Below are 20,955 nucleotides of genomic sequence, written 5' to 3'. Positions count from 1 at the left end.
TTGGTTTGTCGGCGTCATTTCTTAAATAAAGTAAAATGTACGCTTACCACGCTGCACCTTGGTCCTCCTCCTTCAACAGCCGTGACAGGGTGCTTTGCTGCAGGAGGGACAGGTGCACTTCACAAAATAGATGGCATCATAAGGTAGAAAAATTATGTGGATATATTGAAGCAACATCTCAAGACATCAGAGGAAGTTAAAGCTTGGTTGCAAATGGGTCTTCCAAATGGATAATGACCCCAAGCATAATTCCAAAGTTGTGGCAAGATGGCTTAAGGACAACAAAGTCAAGGTATTGGAGTGGCCATCACAAAGCCCTGACCTTAATCCTACAGAAAATTTGTGGGAAGATCTGAGAAAGTGTGTGCGAGCAAGGAGGCCTACAAACCTGACTCAGTCACACCAGCTCTGTCAGGAGGAATGGGCCAAAATTCCCCCTACTTATTGTGAGAAGCTTGTGGAAGGCTACCTGAAATGTTTTACCCAAGTTAAACCATTTAAAGGCAATGCTACCAAGTACTAATTGAGTGTATGTAAACTTCGGATCCACTGGGAATGTGATGAAAGAAACAAACGCTGAAATAAATAATTCTCTCTGCTATTATTCTGACATTTCACATTCTTAAAATAAAGTGGTGATCCTAACTGACCTAAGACAGGGAATTTTTACTAGGATTAAAATTCAGGAATTGTGAAAAACTGAGTTTAAATGTATTTGGCTAAGGTGTATGTAAACGTCTGACTTCAACTGTATATACAGTGTTGTAATGATGTGCAAAAAGTTCAAGTACAAAAGGGAAAATAAATAAACATAAATATAGGATATATTTACAATGGTGTTTGTTCTTCACTGGTGGCACTTTTGTTGTGGCAGCCGGTCACAAATCGTATTGCTGTGATGGCACACTGGTATTTCACCCAATAGATATGCGAGTTTATCAAAATTAGATTTTTTTTCTCATTCTTTGTGGGCCTGTGTAATCTGAGGGAAATATGTGTCTCTAGTATGGTCATACATTTGGCAGGAGGTTAGGAAATGCAGCTCAGTCTCCACCTCATTTTGTGGGCAGTATGCACATAGCCTGTCTTCTCTTGAGAGCCAGGTTTGCCTTCAGCGGCCTTTCTCAATAGCAAGGCTATGCTCACTGAGTCTGTGGGGTCTGTTTGTGTTTGTGAACAGAGCCCCAGAACCAGCTTGCTTAGGGGGCTCTTCTCCGGGTTCATCGCTCTGTAGGTGATGGCTTTGTTATGGAAGGTTTAGGAATCGCTTCTTTTTAGGTGGTTGAACAGCTGTTTTCTGGATATTGATCATTAGCGGGTATCGGCCTAATTCTGCTCTGCATGCATTATTTGGTGTTTTACGTTGTACACTGAGGATATTTTGGCAGAATTCTGCATGCAGAGTCTCAATTTGGTATTTGCCCCATTTTGTGAATTCTTGGTTGGTGAGCTGACCCCAGACCTCACAATCATGAAGGGCAATGGGTTCTGTAACTGATTCAATTATTTTTAGCCAGATCCTCATTGGTATGTCAAGTTTTATGTTCCTTTTGATGGCATAGAAGGCCCTTGCCTTGTCTCTCAGCTCGTTCACAGCTTTGTGGAAGTTACCTGTGGCGTTGATGCTTAGGCCAAGGTATGTATAGATGTTTGTGTGCTCTAGGGCAACAGTGTCTAGATGGAATTTGTATTTGTGGTCGTGGCAACTGGACCTTTTTTGAAACACCATTATTTTAGTCTTACTGAGATGTACTGTCAGGGCCCAGGTCTGACAGAATCTGTGCAGAAGATCTAGGTGCTGCTATAAGCCCTCCTTGGTTGGGGACAGAAGCACCAGATCATCAGCAAACAGTAGACATTTGACTTTAGATTCTAGTAGGCTGAGACCAGGACTGTTCCAGTGTCCTCCCCAATTCGTTGGGGCTTAAGCTGCATCCCTGTCTCACCCCATGTGAAATGTGTGTTTTTTGCCAATTTGTACTGCACACTTTGTGTGCATGATTGTGTACATGGTTTGTATAATGTTGTATGTTTTTACCCCAAGACCACTTTCCATCAATGTGTTTAGCAGACCCTCATGCCAAATTGAGTCAAATGCTTTTTTGAAGTCAACAAAGCATGAGAAGACTTTGCATTTGTTATGGTTTGCTTGTTTGTCAATTAGGGTGTGCATAGCCAATTGGAATTTGTGGTCTGTATATTTGATCATTTAAGGTTCTCTCTCTCTCACTCTCACTCTCACTCTCTCTCTCTCTCTCTCTCTCTCTCTCTCTCTCTCTCTCTTTCTCTCTCTCTCTCTCTCTCTCTCAGTAACTAGGCAGGCCCAGAGCCCAGAGGCAGTACAGCCTGTTCTGTACCCAGCAGTCAGCCAGTAAACTAGTGAGTCAGTATGGAAGCTGGAGCAATTATCATTGTGAAAAGGACTCATGTACCCCCAGGACAAAATATATTGACTCAGCCAGAAGCCAACAGCATCATTGCTTGCTATTCCAGTAGAAGTTTTCTGGTTTGGAGAGGGTTTTGGGTGCTCAGTGTGATGAGACAGAGTGTCCTGAAATGGTTCAAACATGAGTAGTGTGGAAGGCAATCTTTCTCCGGAGGACACACACTGGCCTCGCGTTACCATGCCTCCAAAATCATGTCGTTGTCACGCCTTCCTGTATTAAGGAAGTCTGGTTCGCAACGAGGCTAATTCTAGAGTGCTGCTATTGTTCACAGGGCCAGAGTGGAGTCATCACATGCAGAAAAAGAAACGTCCTCTCACTGTCAACTGCATTCGTTTTCAGCAAACTTATGTGTAAATATTTGTATGAACATAACCAGATTCAACAACTGAGACATAAACTGAACAAGTTCCACAGACATGTGACGAACAGAAATGGAATAATGTGTCCCTGAACAAAGGGGGGGTCAAAATCAAAAGTAACAATCAGTATCTGGTGTGGCCACCGGCTGCATTAACTACTGCAGCTGGTGTCGCGAATGGTTGAGGGACAGCTATTGGGGAACAATAACATTTAAAACATTTAAATAGCACTGTCCTCATGGACTCAGATTTGCCAGTTCTTGCTGTGAGATGTTACCCCACTCTTCCACCAAGGCACCTGCAAGTTCCCGGACATTTCTGGGGGGAATGGCACTAGCCCTCACCCTCAGATCCAACAGGTCCCAAACATGCTCAATGGGATTGAGATCCGGGCTCTTCGCTGGCAACGGCAGAACACTGACATTCCTGTCTTGCAGGAAATCACGCACAGAACGAGCAGTATGGCTGGTGGCATTGTCATGCTGGAGAGTCATGTCAGGATGAGCCTGCAGGAAGGGTACCACATGAGGGAGGAGGATGTCTTCCCTGTAACGCACAGTGTTGAGATTGCCTGCAATGACAACAAGCTCAGTCCGATGATACTGTGACACACCGCCCCAGACCATGACTGACCCTCCACCTCCAAATCGAACTCGCTCCAGAGTACAGGCCTCGGTGTAACGCTCATTCCTTTGAAGATAAACGCGAATTCGACCATCATCACCGGTGAGACAAAACCGCGACTCGTCAGTGAAGAGCACTTTTTTCCAGTCCTGTCTGGTCCAGCGAAGGTGGGTTTGTGCCCATAGGCAACGTTGTTGCCGGTGATGTCTGGTGTGGACCTGCCTTACAACAGGCCTACAAGCCCTCAGTCCAGCCTCTCTCAGCCTATTGTGGACAGTCTGAGCTCTGATGGAGGGATTGTGTGTTCCTGGTATAACTCAGGCAGTTGTTGTTGCCATCCTGTACGTGTCCCGCAGGTGTGATGTTCGGATGTACAGGTGTTGTTACATGTGGTCTGCCACTGCGAGGACAATCAGCTGTCTGTCCTGTCTCCCTGTAGCGCTGACTTAGGCATCTCACAGTACGGACATTGCAATTTATTGCCCTGGCCACATCTGCTGTTCTCATGCCTCCTTGCAGCAGGCCTGGGCATCTTTCTTTTGGTGTTTTTCAGAGACGGTAGAAAGGCCTCTTTAGTGTCCTAAGTTTTCATCACTGTGACCTTAATTGCCTACCGTCTGTAAGCTGTTAGTGTCTTAACGACCATTCCACAGGTGCATGTTCATTAGTTGTTTATGGTTCATTGAACAAGCATGGGAAACCGTGTTTAAACCCTTTACAATGAAGATCTGTGAAGTTATTTGGACTTTTACGAATTATCTTTGAACAGGGTCCTGAAAAAGGGACGTTTCTTTTTTTGCTGAGTTTATAAGAACTCCTATATTACTACAATGTATCTAAGACTTTGCATTTGTTATGGGTTGTTTGTTTCTCAATTAGGGTGTGCATAGCCAATTGGAATTTGTAGTCTGTATATTTTATCATTTAAGGTTCTCTCTCTCTCTCTCTGTCTCTGTCTCTATCTATCTCTCTTTCTGTCTCTGTCTATCTGTCTGTCTCTCTCTGTCTGTCTGTCTGTCTGTCTGTCTGTCTGTCTGTCTGTCTGTCTGTCTGTCTGTCTGTCTGTCTGTCTGTCTGTCTGTCTGTCTGTCTGTCTGTCTGTCTGTCTGTCTGTCTCTGTCTCTGTCTCTGTCTGTGTCTCTCTCTGTGTCTCTCTCTCTCTTTGTCTCTCTCTGTCTCTCTCTGTCTCTGTCTGTCTCGATCTATCTATCTATCTATCTATCTATCTATCTATCTATCTATCTGTCTGTCTGTCTGTCTGTCTGTCTGTCTGTCTGTCTGTCTGTCTGTCTGTCTGTCTGTCTGTCTGTCTGTCTGTCTGTCTGTCTGTCTGTCTGTCTGTCTGTCTGTCTGTCTGTCTCTCTCTCTCTCTCTCTCTGTCTCTATCTATCTCTGTCTCTATCTCTCTCTGTCTCTCTCTTTCTTTGTCTCTCTTTCTGTGTCTGTCTCTGTCTCTGTCTGTCTCTGTCTCTATCTATCTCTCTTTCTCTGTCTGTCTCTCTCTCTCTTTCTCTCTGTCTGTCTCTTTGTGTCTCTCTCTCTGTCTCTGTTTGTCTCTGTCTCTATCTATCTCTCTTTCTCTGTCTGTCTCTCTGTCTGTCTATCTATCTCTGTCTCTCTCTGTGTGTCTCTCTCTCTCTGTGTCTCTCTTTCTCAACAGTGTTGAGTCTGTGAATGATGGTCTATTTCACACGGTGGAGCTCCTGATTCAGAACCACTCTCTGAGCCTGGTGGTGGACAAGGGATCCCCCAAGAGTCTGGGCAAGCTTCCCCGCCAGCCTTCTTTGGACCACAGCACACAGCTCTACATAGGAGGTAAACAGAGACACATATAGCACACATACCTGAAAGGACCCATTACTCCTTAGAAACACACAGAACAATTTGCACTGTGCATACCTACAGATATTTTCTTTACACATTGAAACTGATGTACCGATGAAATGTCAGGTCAACAAACCAGAATGTCAGAATGATAATACCCCCTCTTTCTTCCATCCCTCCCCTCCTCCCCTCCAGGTATACCCTTAGCGGTGGTGGCATCAGGCCTGCGTTCAGGTCCCGACCGCAGCCCCCAGGCCTTCAACGGCTGCATCCACAATGTCAGGATCAACGGAGAGCTCCAGGATCTGGGGGCAGCGCCACGCAGGGGGGAAGGCATCCTGCCAGGCTGCCACTCCTGCAGTGTGTGTGCCCAAGGCGCCTGCAGACAGAGGGGGGAGACAGGTGTGTCCTGCGAGTGCCCACCCAGCCGCAGCGGATCCCTCTGTGATCAGAAGACTGCCCCCAGTCCCTGTCAGAGCAGCAGGTATGGCCTGTCTAACAGCATCATATCAGACTGCCCCCAGCCCCTGTCAGAGCAGCAGGTATGGCCTGTCTAACAGCTACATATCAGACTGCCCCAGTCAGAGCAGCAGGTATGGCCTGTCTAACAGCTACATATCAGACTGCCCCTGTCAGAGCAGCAGGTATGGCCTGTCTAACAGCTACATATCAGACTGCCCCTGTCAGAGCAGCAGGTATGGCCTGTCTAACAGCTACATATCAGACTGCCCCCAGCCCCTGTCAGAGCAGCAGGTATGGCCTGTCTAACAGCTACATATCAGACTGCCCCTGTCAGAGCAGCAGGTATGGCCTGTCTAACAGCTACATATCAGACTGCCCCTGTCAGAGCAGCAGGTATGGCCTGTCTAACAGCTACATATCAGACTGCCCCAGTCAGAGCAGCAGGTATGGCCTGTCTAACAGCTACATATCAGACTGCCCCTGTCAGAGCAGCAGGTATGGCCTGTCTAACAGCTACATATCAGACTGCCCCTGTCAGAGCAGCAGGTATGGCCTGTCTAACAGCTACATATCAGACTGCCCCCAGCCCCAGTCAGAGCAGCAGGTATGGCCTGTCTAACGGCTACATATCAGACTGCCCCAGTCAGAGCAGCAGGTATGGCCTGTCTAACAGCTACATATCAGACTGCCCCTGTCAGAGCAGCAGGTATGGCCTGTCTAACAGCTACATATCAGACTGCCCCTGTCAGAGCAGCAGGTATGGCCTGTCTAACAGCTACATATCAGACTGCCCCAGTCAGAGCAGCAGGTATGGCCTGTCTAACAGCTACATATCAGACTGCCCCCAGCCCCTGTCAGAGCAGCAGGTATGACCTGTCTAACAGCTACATATCAGACTGCCCCAGTCAGAGCAGCAGGTATGGCCTGTCTAACAGCTACATATCAGACTGCCCCTGTCAGAGCAGCAGGTATGGCCTGTCTAACAGCTACATATCAGACTGCCCCTGTCAGAGCAGCAGGTATGGCCTGTCTAACAGCTACATATCAGACTGCCCCTGTCAGAGCAGCAGGTATGGCCTGTCTAACAGCTACATATCAGACTGCCCCTGTCAGAGCAGCAGGTATGGCCTGTCTAACAGCTACATATCAGACTGCCCCTGTCAGAGCAGCAGGTATGGCCTGTCTAACAGCTACATATCAGACTGCCCCAGTCATAGCAGCAGGTATGGCCTGTCTAACAGCTACATATCAGACTGCCCCTGTCAGAGCAGCAGGTATGGCCTGTCTAACAGCTACATATCAGACTGCCCCTGTCAGAGCAGCAGGTATGGCCTGTCTAACAGCTACATATCAGACTGCCCCTGTCAGAGCAGCAGGTATGGCCTGTCTAACAGCTACATATCAGACTGCCCCTGTCAGAGCAGCAGGTATGGCCTGTCTAACAGCTACATATCAGACTGCCCCAGTCAGAGCAGCAGGTATGGCCTGTCTAACAGCTACATATCAGACTGCCCCTGTCAGAGCAGCAGGTATGGCCTGTCTAACAGCTACATATCAGACTGCCCCTGTCAGAGCAGCAGGTATGGCCTGTCTAACAGCTACATATCAGACTGCCCCTGTCAGAGCAGCAGGTATGGCCTGTCTAACAGCTACATATCAGACTGCCCTGTCAGAGCAGCAGGTATGGCCTGTCTAACAGCTACATATCAGACTGCCCCTGTCAGAGCAGCAGGTATGGCCTGTCTAACAGCTACATATCAGACTGCCCCTGTCAGAGCAGCAGGTATGGCCTGTCTAACAGCTACATATCAGACTGCCCCTGTCAGAGCAGCAGGTATGGCCTGTCTAACAGCTACATATCAGACTGCCCCTGTCAGAGCAGCAGGTATGGCCTGTCTAACAGCTACATATCAGACTGCCCCTGTCAGAGCAGCAGGTATGGCCTGTCTAACAGCTACATATCAGACTGCCCCTGTCAGAGCAGCAGGTATGGCCTGTCTAACAGCTACATATCAGACTGCCCCTGTCAGAGCAGCAGGTATGGCCTGTCTAACAGCTACATATCAGACTGCCCCTGTCAGAGCAGCAGGTATGGCCTGTCTAACAGCTACATATCAGACTGCCCCTGTCAGAGCAGCAGGTATGGCCTGTCTAACAGCTACATATCAGACTGCCCCTGTCAGAGCAGCAGGTATGGCCTGTCTAACAGCTACATATCAGACTGCCCCAGTCAGAGCAGCAGGTATGGCCTGTCTAACAGCTACATATCAGACTGCCCCTGTCAGAGCAGCAGGTATGGCCTGTCTAACAGCTACATATCAGACTGCCCCTGTCAGAGCAGCAGGTATGGCCTGTCTAACAGCTACATATCAGACTGCCCCTGTCAGAGCAGCAGGTATGGCCTGTCTAACAGCTACATATCAGACTGCCCCTGTCAGAGCAGCAGGTATGGCCTGTCTAACAGCTACATATCAGACTGCCCCTGTCAGAGCAGCAGGTATGGCCTGTCTAACAGCTACATATCAGACTGCCCCTGTCAGAGCAGCAGGTATGGCCTGTCTAACAGCTACATATCAGACTGCCCCTGTCAGAGCAGCAGGTATGGCCTGTCTAACAGCTACATATCAGACTGCCCCTGTCAGAGCAGCAGGTATGGCCTGTCTAACAGCTACATATCAGACTGCCCCTGTCAGAGCAGCAGGTATGGCCTGTCTAACAGCTACATATCAGACTGCCCCTGTCAGAGCAGCAGGTATGGCCTGTCTAACAGCTACATATCAGACTGCCCCTGTCAGAGCAGCAGGTGGCCTGTCCTAACAGCTACATATCAGACTGCCCCTGTCAGAGCAGCAGGTATGGCCTGTCTAACAGCTACATATCAGACTGCCCCTGTCAGAGCAGCAGGTATGGCCTGTCTAACAGCTACATATCAGACTGCCCCTGTCAGAGCAGCAGGTATGGCCTGTCTAACAGCTACATATCAGACTGCCCCTGTCAGAGCAGCAGGTATGGCCTGTCTAACAGCTACATATCAGACTGCCCCTGTCAGAGCAGCAGGTATGGCCTGTCTAACAGCTACATATCAGACTGCCCCTGTCAGAGCAGCAGGTATGGCCTGTCTAACAGCTACATATCAGACTGCCCCTGTCAGAGCAGCAGGTATGGCCTGTCTAACAGCTACATATCAGACTGCCCCTGTCAGAGCAGCAGGTATGGCCTGTCTAACAGCTACATATCAGACTGCCCCTGTCAGAGCAGCAGGTATGGCCTGTCTAACAGCTACATATCAGACTGCCCCTGTCAGAGCAGCAGGTATGGCCTGTCTAACAGCTACATATCAGACTGCCCCTGTCAGAGCAGCAGGTATGGCCTGTCTAACAGCTACATATCAGACTGCCCCTGTCAGAGCAGCAGGTATGGCCTGTCTAACAGCTACATATCAGACTGCCCCTGTCAGAGCAGCAGGTATGGCCTGTCTAACAGCTACATATCAGACTGCCCCTGTCAGAGCAGCAGGTATGGCCTGTCTAACAGCTACATATCAGACTGCCCCTGTCAGAGCAGCAGGTATGGCCTGTCTAACAGCTACATATCAGACTGCCCCTGTCAGAGCAGCAGGTATGGCCTGTCTAACAGCTACATATCAGACTGCCCCTGTCAGAGCAGCAGGTATGGCCTGTCTAACAGCTACATATCAGACTGCCCCTGTCAGAGCAGCAGGTATGGCCTGTCTAACAGCTACATATCAGACTGCCCCTGTCAGAGCAGCAGGTATGGCCTGTCTAACAGCTACATATCAGACTGCCCCTGTCAGAGCAGCAGGTATGGCCTGTCTAACAGCTACATATCAGACTGCCCCTGTCAGAGCAGCAGGTATGGCCTGTCTAACAGCTACATATCAGACTGCCCCTGTCAGAGCAGCAGGTATGGCCTGTCTAACAGCTACATATCAGACTGCCCCTGTCAGAGCAGCAGGTATGGCCTGTCTAACAGCTACATATCAGACTGCCCCTGTCAGAGCAGCAGGTATGGCCTGTCTAACAGCTACATATCAGACTGCCCCTGTCAGAGCAGCAGGTATGGCCTGTCTAACAGCTACATATCAGACTGCCCCTGTCAGAGCAGCAGGTATGCCTGTATGGCCCCTGTCAGAGCAGCAGGTAACAGCTACATATCAGACTGCCCCTGTCAGAGCAGCAGGTATGGCCTGTCTAACAGCTACATATCAGACTGCCCCTGTCAGAGCAGCAGGTATGGCCTGTCTAACAGCTACATATCAGACTGCCCCTGACTGCCCCTGTCAGAGCAGCAGGTATGGCCTGTCTAACAGCTACATATCAGACTGCCCCTGTCAGAGCAGCAGGTATGGCCTGTCTAACAGCTACATATCAGACTGCCCCTGTCAGAGCAGCAGGTATGGCCTGTCTAACAGCTACATATCAGACTGCCCCTGTCAGAGCAGCAGGTATGGCCTGTCTAACAGCTACATATCAGACTGCCCCTGTCAGAGCAGCAGGTATGGCCTGTCTAACAGCTACATATCAGACTGCCCCTGTCAGAGCAGCAGGTATGGCCTGTCTAACAGCTACATATCAGACTGCCCCTGTCAGAGCAGCAGGTATGGCCTGTCTAACAGCTACATATCAGACTGCCCCTGTCAGAGCAGCAGGTATGGCCTGTCTAACAGCTACATATCAGACTGCCCCTGTCAGAGCAGCAGGTATGGCCTGTCTAACAGCTACATATCAGACTGCCCCTGTCAGAGCAGCAGGTATGGCCTGTCTAACAGCTACATATCAGACTGCCCCTGTCAGAGCAGCAGGTATGGCCTGTCTAACAGCTACATATCAGACTGCCCCTGTCAGAGCAGCAGGTATGGCCTGTCTAACAGCTACATATCAGACTGCCCCTGTCAGAGCAGCAGGTATGGCCTGTCTAACAGCTACATATCAGACTGCCCCTGTCAGAGCAGCAGGTATGGCCTGTCTAACAGCTACATATCAGACTGCCCCTGTCAGAGCAGCAGGTATGGCCTGTCTAACAGCTACATATCAGACTGCCCCTGTCAGAGCAGCAGGTATGGCCTGTCTAACAGCTACATATCAGACTGCCCCTGTCAGAGCAGCAGGTATGGCCTGTCTAACAGCTACATATCAGACTGCCCCTGTCAGAGCAGCAGGTATGGCCTGTCTAACAGCTACATATCAGACTGCCCCTGTCAGAGCAGCAGGTATGGCCTGTCTAACAGCTACATATCAGACTGCCCCTGTCAGAGCAGCAGGTATGGCCTGTCTAACAGCTACATATCAGACTGCCCCTGTCAGAGCAGCAGGTATGGCCTGTCTAACAGCTACATATCAGACTGCCCCTGTCAGAGCAGCAGGTATGGCCTGTCTAACAGCTACATATCAGACTGCCCCTGTCAGAGCAGCAGGTATGGCCTGTCTAACAGCTACATATCAGACTGCCCCTGTCAGAGCAGCAGGTATGGCCTGTCTAACAGCTACATATCAGACTGCCCCTGTCAGAGCAGCAGGTATGGCCTGTCTAACAGCTACATATCAGACTGCCCCTGTCAGAGCAGCAGGTATGGCCTGTCTAACAGCTACATATCAGACTGCCCCTGTCAGAGCAGCAGGTATGGCCTGTCTAACAGCTACATATCAGACTGCCCCTGTCAGAGCAGCAGGTATGGCCTGTCTAACAGCTACATATCAGACTGCCCCTGTCAGAGCAGCAGGTATGGCCTGTCTAACAGCTACATATCAGACTGCCCCTGTCAGAGCAGCAGGTATGGCCTGTCTAACAGCTACATATCAGACTGCCCCTGTCAGAGCAGCAGGTATGGCCTGTCTAACAGCTACATATCAGACTGCCCCTGTCAGAGCAGCAGGTATGGCCTGTCTAACAGCTACATATCAGACTGCCCCTGTCAGAGCAGCAGGTATGGCCTGTCTAACAGCTACATATCAGACTGCCCCTGTCAGAGCAGCAGGTATGGCCTGTCTAACAGCTAGAGCATATCAGACTGACTGCCCCTGTCAGAGCAGCAGGTATGGCCTGTCTAACAGCTACATATCAGACTGCCCCTGTCAGAGCAGCAGGTATGGCCTGTCTAACAGCTACATATCAGACTGCCCCTGTCAGAGCAGCAGGTATGGCCTGTCTAACAGCTACATATCAGACTGCCCCTGTCAGAGCAGCAGGTATGGCCTGTCTAACAGCTACATATCAGACTGCCCCTGTCAGAGCAGCAGGTATGGCCTGTCTAACAGCTACATATCAGACTGCCCCTGTCAGAGCAGCAGGTATGGCCTGTCTAACAGCTACATATCAGACTGCCCCTGTCAGAGCAGCAGGTATGGCCTGTCTAACAGCTACATATCAGACTGCCCCTGTCAGAGCAGCAGGTATGGCCTGTCTAACAGCTACATATCAGACTGCCCCTGTCAGAGCAGCAGGTATGGCCTGTCTAACAGCTACATATCAGACTGCCCCTGTCAGAGCAGCAGGTATGGCCTGTCTAACAGCTACATATCAGACTGCCCCTGTCAGAGCAGCAGGTATGGCCTGTCTAACAGCTACATATCAGACTGCCCCTGTCAGAGCAGCAGGTATGGCCTGTCTAACAGCTACATATCAGACTGCCCCTGTCAGAGCAGCAGGTATGGCCTGTCTAACAGCTACATATCAGACTGCCCCTGTCAGAGCAGCAGGTATGGCCTGTCTAACAGCTACATATCAGACTGCCCCTGTCAGAGCAGCAGGTATGGCCTGTCTAACAGCTACATATCAGACTGCCCCTGTCAGAGCAGCAGGTATGGCCTGTCTAACAGCTACATATCAGACTGCCCCTGTCAGAGCAGCAGGTATGGCCTGTCTAACAGCTACATATCAGACTGCCCCTGTCAGAGCAGCAGGTATGGCCTGTCTAACAGCTACATATCAGACTGCCCCTGTCAGAGCAGCAGGTATGGCCTGTCTAACAGCTACAGACTATCAGACTGCCCCTGTCAGACTGCAGCAGGTATGGCCTGTCTAACAGCTACATATCAGACTGCCCCTGTCAGAGCAGCAGGTATGGCCTGTCTAACAGCTACATATCAGACTGCCCCTGTCAGAGCAGCAGGTATGGCCTGTCTAACAGCTACATATCAGACTGCCCCTGTCAGAGCAGCAGGTATGGCCTGTCTAACAGCTACATATCAGACTGCCCCTGTCAGAGCAGCAGGTATGGCCTGTCTAACAGCTACATATCAGACTGCCCCTGTCAGAGCAGCAGGTATGGCCTGTCTAACAGCTACATATCAGACTGCCCCTGTCAGAGCAGCAGGTATGGCCTGTCTAACAGCTACATATCAGACTGCCCCTGTCAGAGCAGCAGGTATGGCCTGTCTAACAGCTACATATCAGACTGCCCCTGTCAGAGCAGCAGGTATGGCCTGTCTAACAGCTACATATCAGACTGCCCCTGTCAGAGCAGCAGGTATGGCCTGTCTAACAGCTACATATCAGACTGCCCTGTCAGAGCAGCAGGTATGGCCTGTCTAACAGCTACATATCAGACTGCCCCTGTCAGAGCAGCAGGTATGGCCTGTCTAACAGCTACATATCAGACTGCCCCTGTCAGAGCAGCAGGTATGGCCTGTCTAACAGCTACATATCAGACTGCCCCTGTCAGAGCAGCAGGTATGGCCTGTCTAACAGCTACATATCAGACTGCCCCTGTCAGAGCAGCAGGTATGGCCTGTCTAACAGCTACATATCAGACTGCCCCTGTCAGAGCAGCAGGTATGGCCTGTCTAACAGCTACATATCAGACTGCCCCTGTCAGAGCAGCAGGTATGGCCTGTCTAACAGCTACATATCAGACTGCCCCTGTCAGAGCAGCAGGTATGGCCTGTCTAACAGCTACATATCAGACTGCCCCTGTCAGAGCAGCAGGTATGGCCTGTCTAACAGCTACATATCAGACTGCCCCTGTCAGAGCAGCAGGTATGGCCTGTCTAACAGCTACATATCAGACTGCCCCTGTCAGAGCAGCAGGTATGGCCTGTCTAACAGCTACATATCAGACTGCCCCTGTCAGAGCAGCAGGTATGGCCTGTCTAACAGCTACATATCAGACTGCCCCTGTCAGAGCAGCAGGTATGGCCTGTCTAACAGCTACATATCAGACTGCCCCTGTCAGAGCAGCAGGTATGGCCTGTCTAACAGCTACATATCAGACTGCCCCTGTCAGAGCAGCAGGTATGGCCTGTCTAACAGCTACATATCAGACTGCCCCTGTCAGAGCAGCAGGTATGGCCTGTCTAACAGCTACATATCAGACTGCCCCTGTCAGAGCAGCAGGTATGGCCTGTCTAACAGCTACATATCAGACTGCCCCTGTCAGAGCAGCAGGTATGGCCTGTCTAACAGCTACATATCAGACTGCCCCTGTCAGAGCAGCAGGTATGGCCTGTCTAACAGCTACATATCAGACTGCCCCTGTCAGAGCAGCAGGTATGGCCTGTCTAACAGCTACATATCAGACTGCCCCTGTCAGAGCAGCAGGTATGGCCTGTCTAACAGCTACATATCAGACTGCCCCTGTCAGAGCAGCAGGTATGGCCTGTCTAACAGCTACATATCAGACTGCCCCTGTCAGAGCAGCAGGTATGGCCTGTCTAACAGCTACATATCAGACTGCCCCTGTCAGAGCAGCAGGTATGGCCTGTCTAACAGCTACATATCAGACTGCCCCTGTCAGAGCAGCAGGTATGGCCTGTCTAACAGCTACATATCAGACTGCCCCTGTCAGAGCAGCAGGTATGGCCTGTCTAACAGCTACATATCAGACTGCCCCTGTCAGAGCAGCAGGTATGGCCTGTCTAACAGCTACATATCAGACTGCCCCTGTCAGAGCAGCAGGTATGGCCTGTCTAACAGCTACATATCAGACTGCCCCTGTCAGAGCAGCAGGTATGGCCTGTCTAACAGCTACATATCAGACTGCCCCCAGCCCCAGTCAGAGCAGCAGGTATGGCCTGTCTAACAGCTACATATCAGACTGCCCCTGTCAGAGCAGCAGGTATGGCCTGTCTAACAGCTACATATCAGACTGCCCCTGTCAGAGCAGCAGGTATGGCCTGTCTAACAGCTACATATCAGACTGCCCCTGTCAGAGCAGCAGGTATGGCCTGTCTAACAGCTACATATCAGACTGCCCCTGTCAGAGCAGCAGGTATGGCCTGTCTAACAGCTACATATCAGACTGCCCCTGTCAGAGCAGCAGGTATGGCCTGTCTAACAGCTACATATCAGACTGCCCCTGTCAGAGCAGCAGGTATGGCCTGTCTAACAGCTACATATCAGACTGCCCCTGTCAGAGCAGCAGGTATGGCCTGTCTAACAGCTACATATCAGACTGCCCCTGTCAGAGCAGCAGGTATGGCCTGTCTAACAGCTACATATCAGACTGCCCCTGTCAGAGCAGCAGGTATGGCCTGTCTAACAGCTACATATCAGACTGCCCCTGTCAGAGCAGCAGGTATGGCCTGTCTAACAGCTACATATCAGACTGCCCCTGTCAGAGCAGCAGGTATGGCCTGTCTAACAGCTACATATCAGACTGCCCCTGTCAGAGCAGCAGGTATGGCCTGTCTAACAGCTACATATCAGACTGCCCCTGTCAGAGCAGCAGGTATGGCCTGTCTAACAGCTACATATCAGACTGCCCCTGTCAGAGCAGCAGGTATGGCCTGTCTAACAGCTACATATCAGACTGCCCCTGTCAGAGCAGCAGGTATGGCCTGTCTAACAGCTACATATCAGACTGCCCCTGTCAGAGCAGCAGGTATGGCCTGTCTAACAGCTACATATCAGACTGCCCCTGTCAGAGCAGCAGGTATGGCCTGTCTAACAGCTACATATCAGACTGCCCCTGTCAGAGCAGCAGGTATGGCCTGTCTAACAGCTACATATCAGACTGCCCCTGTCAGAGCAGCAGGTATGGCCTGTCTAACAGCTACATATCAGACTGCCCCTGTCAGAGCAGCAGGTATGGCCTGTCTAACAGCTACATATCAGACTGCCCCTGTCAGAGCAGCAGGTATGGCCTGTCTAACAGCTACATATCAGACTGCCCCTGTCAGAGCAGCAGGTATGGCCTGTCTAACAGCTACATATCAGACTGCCCCTGTCAGAGCAGCAGGTATGGCCTGTCTAACAGCTACATATCAGACTGCCCCTGTCAGAGCAGCAGGTATGGCCTGTCTAACAGCTACATATCAGACTGCCCCTGTCAGAGCAGCAGGTATGGCCTGTCTAACAGCTACATATCAGACTGCCCCTGTCAGAGCAGCAGGTATGGCCTGTCTAACAGCTACATATCAGACTGCCCCTGTCAGAGCAGCAGGTATGGCCTGTCTAACAGCTACATATCAGACTGCCCCTGTCAGAGCAGCAGGTATGGCCTGTCTAACAGCTACATATCAGACTGCCCCTGTCAGAGCAGCAGGTATGGCCTGTCTAACAGCTACATATCAGACTGCCCCTGTCAGAGCAGCAGGTATGGCCTGTCTAACAGCTACATATCAGACTGCCCCTGTCAGAGCAGCAGGTATGGCCTGTCTAACAGCTACATATCAGACTGCCCCTGTCAGAGCAGCAGGTATGGCCTGTCTAACAGCTACATATCAGACTGCCCCTGTCAGAGCAGCAGGTATGGCCTGTCTAACAGCTACATATCAGACTGCCCCAGTCAGAGCAGCAGGTATGGCCTGTCTAACAGCTACATATCAGACTGCCCCTGTCAGAGCAGCAGGTATGGCCTGTCTAACAGCTACATATCAGACTGCCCCTGTCAGAGCAGCAGGTATGGCCTGTCTAACAGCTACATATCAGACTGCCCCTGTCAGAGCAGCAGGTATGGCCTGTCTAACAGCTACATATCAGACTGCCCCTGTCAGAGCAGCAGGTATGGCCTGTCTAACAGCTACATATCAGACTGCCCCTGTCAGAGCAGCAGGTATGGCCTGTCTAACAGCTACATATCAGACTGCCCCTGTCAGAGCAGCAGGTATGGCCTGTCTAACAGCTACATATCAGACTGCCCCTGTCAGAGCAGCAGGTATGGCCTGTCTAACAGCTACATATCAGACTGCCCCTGTCAGAGCAGCAGGTATGGCCTGTCTAACAGCTACATATCAGACTGCCCCTGTCAGAGCAGCAGGTATGGCCTGTCTAACAGCTACATATCAGACTGCCCCTGTCAGAGCAGCAGGTATGGCCTGTCTAACAGCTACATATCAGACTGCCCCTGTCAGAGCAGCAGGTATGGCCTGTCTAACAGCTACATATCAGACTGCCCCTGTCAGAGCAGCAGGTATGGCCTGTCTAACAGCTACATATCAGACTGCCCCAGTCAGAGCAGCAGGTATGGCCTGTCTAACAGCTACATATCAGACTGCCCCAGTCAGAGCAGCAGGTATGGCCTGTCTAACAGCTACATATCAGACTGCCCCTGTCAGAGCAGCAGGTATGGCCTGTCTAACAGCTACATATCCAAGACACCTCAACATATGCCTTTAATCATAACTAAAAATCCATAATGAACCTCATCCTCAACACATTTAGTACATTCACAAGCATACAAATGGACTCATGCTTTTACACTTGCTCATGTTTAATAATGTTATAAAATATTAATAATATGTACTCAATGTGTATGAATTATTAAACACACATCAATTACCATTCCTCACATGAAGTGTAAACATCTTTGTTTCAGGTGTATCCATGGGCTGTGTGTGCCTAAGGCATCATCTTACAGCTGTCAGTGTGCTGAGGGCTACACAGGGCAGTACTGTGACAGGAGAGAGGAGCCCCAAGCCTGTAGGGGACACCAGTGTAGACACGGAGAGTGTAGGGTCACAGGGAGTGGGGAGCCCTCCTGCCACTGCCAGCCAGGCTACACTGGCCCTGCCTGTGCCACCGGTGAGAGGATTAGACACACACACACCTAGGTGGTTTCCAACATTGAGAAACTGTTTCTGTAAGGACATTCTACTGCGTACAGAAACTTGACTATCAGAGGTCCATAATAATAATAATAGGCTATACAATCTGAAATCGTCCATGTCAGAGTGAAATAAGTTACCCATTGACCTCTTTTAGATGTGACGTGCCAGGGAGAGGCGGTGCATGAGCTGCTGAAGCGCCAGCAGCCCATGAACACGTGCACCTCCACCAGTAAGATCCCCCGGGTGGAGTGTCCCCGTGCCTGTGACGGGGGCCTCTGCTGCGCCCCATCTAAGAGCCGGAGGCGGAAAGTGTTCTTCAAGTGCACCGACGGGAGCTCGTTCTCCGAGGAGATTGAAATCACCCTGGAGTGTGGCTGTGCCAAGTGCCCATTCTAATATCCAGCTATCACCATGGAAACAGCCACAAACTAAATAAAGGACCTGCTGCCAGAGACCAAAAATTAAATATATTGTAAAATAAAACATAGAACTTATTTTTATTAATGGATTTTTTTTTAAAGAAGAGACTTGATCATTTAAAATAAAACGTTTTATATTATTGTGTCATATGAAGTTATTTTGTACCTTAAAAAAACAAAAACAGATTAACATTCCTGAAAGTATATGAATTTATATGTATAAATCTATATAAATGTTTAACCCTAGCCCATGGTTTTTATTTGCCCAGTGTATTATTGCATGTGATTGTACGTGTTGATACGATAGGCGAGTCTTTGGACACTTTAAATGTGGAGCGAGAAGCTGAGGAAGCAATTGTACAAAAAGGCTGCGAAGAGAAGGAGAAGATGGTGCTGCATCTCCCCAGACATAAAAAAGAGAAAGGCAGTCTTTTTCCTGACCTTCAGCTCTGGAGGAGGCAAACAAGGAACTGTCCCACCACCACCTTTCTTCCCAGCTTTATAACGGACCTTCCCCCACCACCAAGCTAGCTGAGCTCACGCTAAAGGACATGAACTCTTATCCACAGAGCTTACAAACAGTGATTTATACTTTGTGCCATAGGAAAACCTTTTACATTGTTACTGATTTGTATTTGTTTGGTGTGCCACATCAGAGATTCTAGAGTACCAACGGGCCAAGATGGCTTCTACAGTTTCCTGTCAGCCAGTGAAGTTCTCCTGAAATTCTGTACTGTGTGTTTCTCTGTGTTTCTTACATGGTTGCATGACAGACACAAAGAGTCTTGAGGCAGAATGTGAACTTTGTTTATGATACGGCGACTGAAGACCCTGCCAATATACGATGGTTCCACCATAGAAATAGGATCCTAGAATCCTGTATATTTTAATAATAGAAGGTATTCTATTTTTATGACAAACTCATGACGTTTGTCCTGGTGTCCAGGTATCATCAGCAAGGTAAGGTGTTGCTGATGTGTCTATGTGGTCACTGCTCAGTTGGAAAAGGACTTTATAACACCTGGCCTGGGAAATCTTTGTTGGACTCGAATCATAACCGTCTGTTACTACTAACATGATTAATTAAGCCCATTAGTACCGGATTGAAGTCATCACAGGAGGTGAGGTCTCATCACAGTCGTCCCCCTGTCAGTCAGAATATATCCAGTAACACTTTGTTCATTTTGATTTGATTATAGTACAACATCAGGACACTGCTTTAATGTACCGTACATTTCAAATAAAGTGTTACCAAATATACCTCAATTGAGAGTTTGTCAGTGATCAAGTTCAGTACTGCCCTTACCCCCAGTCCCTCACCCTAACAACTCCAATACCACCATGCCTCAAAAACATGACATTGAATGCTTCTGTATGTATGGAACGTGTAGGCTCTACAATGTACATGATCTGTTGTGAGATTCCTTGTATTCTATAATAATAACGAGTATAATGTTGGCCATAATATAAGTTGCGTTCTCCAGAAATATAATTTATTTCTGGTAAAACATGAACTTGTGAATGGTGAATAATTATGTTGAATGTTGAAAATAAATCTACCGTGAAACGAGTCTCTGTGTCTGAGTTCATGTACTGTAGGACTGACTGGTTACACTGCATGCTGTGGACATTGTAGAAATGCTCGAAGTAGACTAATGTTTGTACAATATTGTGCAAGTCCCTTGGAAAGATTTCCTATTTTAGAAAAGGCTTCAACTTCCCTGTGTCTACATTTCTATTTAATAAAACTGCAAATATTTACAAAAAGAATCCACTTCAAGAGAAAATGATCTGTATTTGAAATCAATGGTGGGCCTCGGGGTGGAAAGCTTTCCCATGCATCAGTGACAACTACAATCATCCTCTAGTGAGTCCTTTAATGACTTATTTGGGAGCTTTGGCTGTTCACACAGTTTGAACTCTAGTACCTAATAGATAATGAAATCACAGGAAGGGCATATGTTGGCTTCTGTTTATTTCCCACCATTTCAATCTGTTTGTGTTTAGTCTTCCAAACATCCCCTGGAGTACACCAGCCAGTCCATGTCTTTGATGTATCCCAGAAGTAGCACTGCTGATTCTAAGGGCCACCTAATCATCGGGCCCTTCATTAGTTGAATCAGCAGTGCTAGTTCTGGAATACATAAAATAACTGCCTTGGGGGTAGCCTACTTGAGGAGAGGTTTGGGGAACACAAGTGTGGTTGCTGCTTGTGCTGAAGGGCTCCCGAGTTGCGCAGCGGTCTAAGGCACTGCATTTCAGTGCGAGAGGCGTCACTACAGTCCCTGGTTTGAATCCAGGCTGCATCACATCCGGCTGTGATTGGTAGTCACCATAGGGTAGCACAAGATTGGCCCAGTGTTGTCCTGGTTTAGCCGTGGTAGGCAGTCATTGTAAATAAGAATTTGTTCTTAACTGACTTGCCTAGGTAAATAACAAAGTGACTATTTTTACAGCGTGATGTGGTATCATTATTGACCAATAGATGGTGCCATCCACCACAGCTGTTATTCTACCAAAAAGCCTACACTGATGCTAACCACAGATTATAATTTGTGTTGGAATAAACATTGAGTTTTGGTTGCCAGGCTGCTTTCTATTTCTGAATCACAGGAAGAGCAATTAGATACTTCTTATTGTGTTACGTCATCAGTAAATCTGTGATGGGAGTGGAATAATCATAAATAAACTGTGTGTGATCAAGGTCAGAGATAATCAAAAATGCTTGTGTTCGTTACACTGTTTATTCTAGCCAGCTTTATCTCTAAACTTCTAGCATGTTGGCTTTGATACTGTAAACAGTTAGATAGTGGTC

At 49.0% G+C, this 20,955-nt stretch overlaps 1 protein-coding gene across 1 annotated transcript in view; it reads left to right on the top strand.

The window, feature by feature from the left end:
- Positions 1 to 19,711, top strand: part of LOC115123089 (slit homolog 3 protein-like) — a 516,835-nt gene extending 497,124 nt beyond the window's left edge. The window contains 4 exon segments of the mRNA XM_065018507.1: positions 5,091 to 5,245; positions 5,450 to 5,738; positions 17,490 to 17,695; positions 17,876 to 19,711. Of these exon segments, the coding sequence (XP_064874579.1) occupies positions 5,091 to 5,245; positions 5,450 to 5,738; positions 17,490 to 17,695; positions 17,876 to 18,117 (892 nt within the window). The 3' untranslated portion in view covers positions 18,118 to 19,711.
- The last annotated feature ends 1,244 nt before the right edge of the window (positions 19,712 to 20,955 follow it).

The sequence above is a fragment of the Oncorhynchus nerka genome, linkage group LG5 (assembly GCF_034236695.1).
Source record: "Oncorhynchus nerka isolate Pitt River linkage group LG5, Oner_Uvic_2.0, whole genome shotgun sequence".
In the NCBI taxonomy this organism is placed as follows: Eukaryota; Metazoa; Chordata; class Actinopteri; order Salmoniformes; family Salmonidae; genus Oncorhynchus; species Oncorhynchus nerka.
The sequence above is the reverse complement of the archived record's forward strand: the minus strand, read 5'-3'. Positions and strand labels throughout refer to the sequence as shown.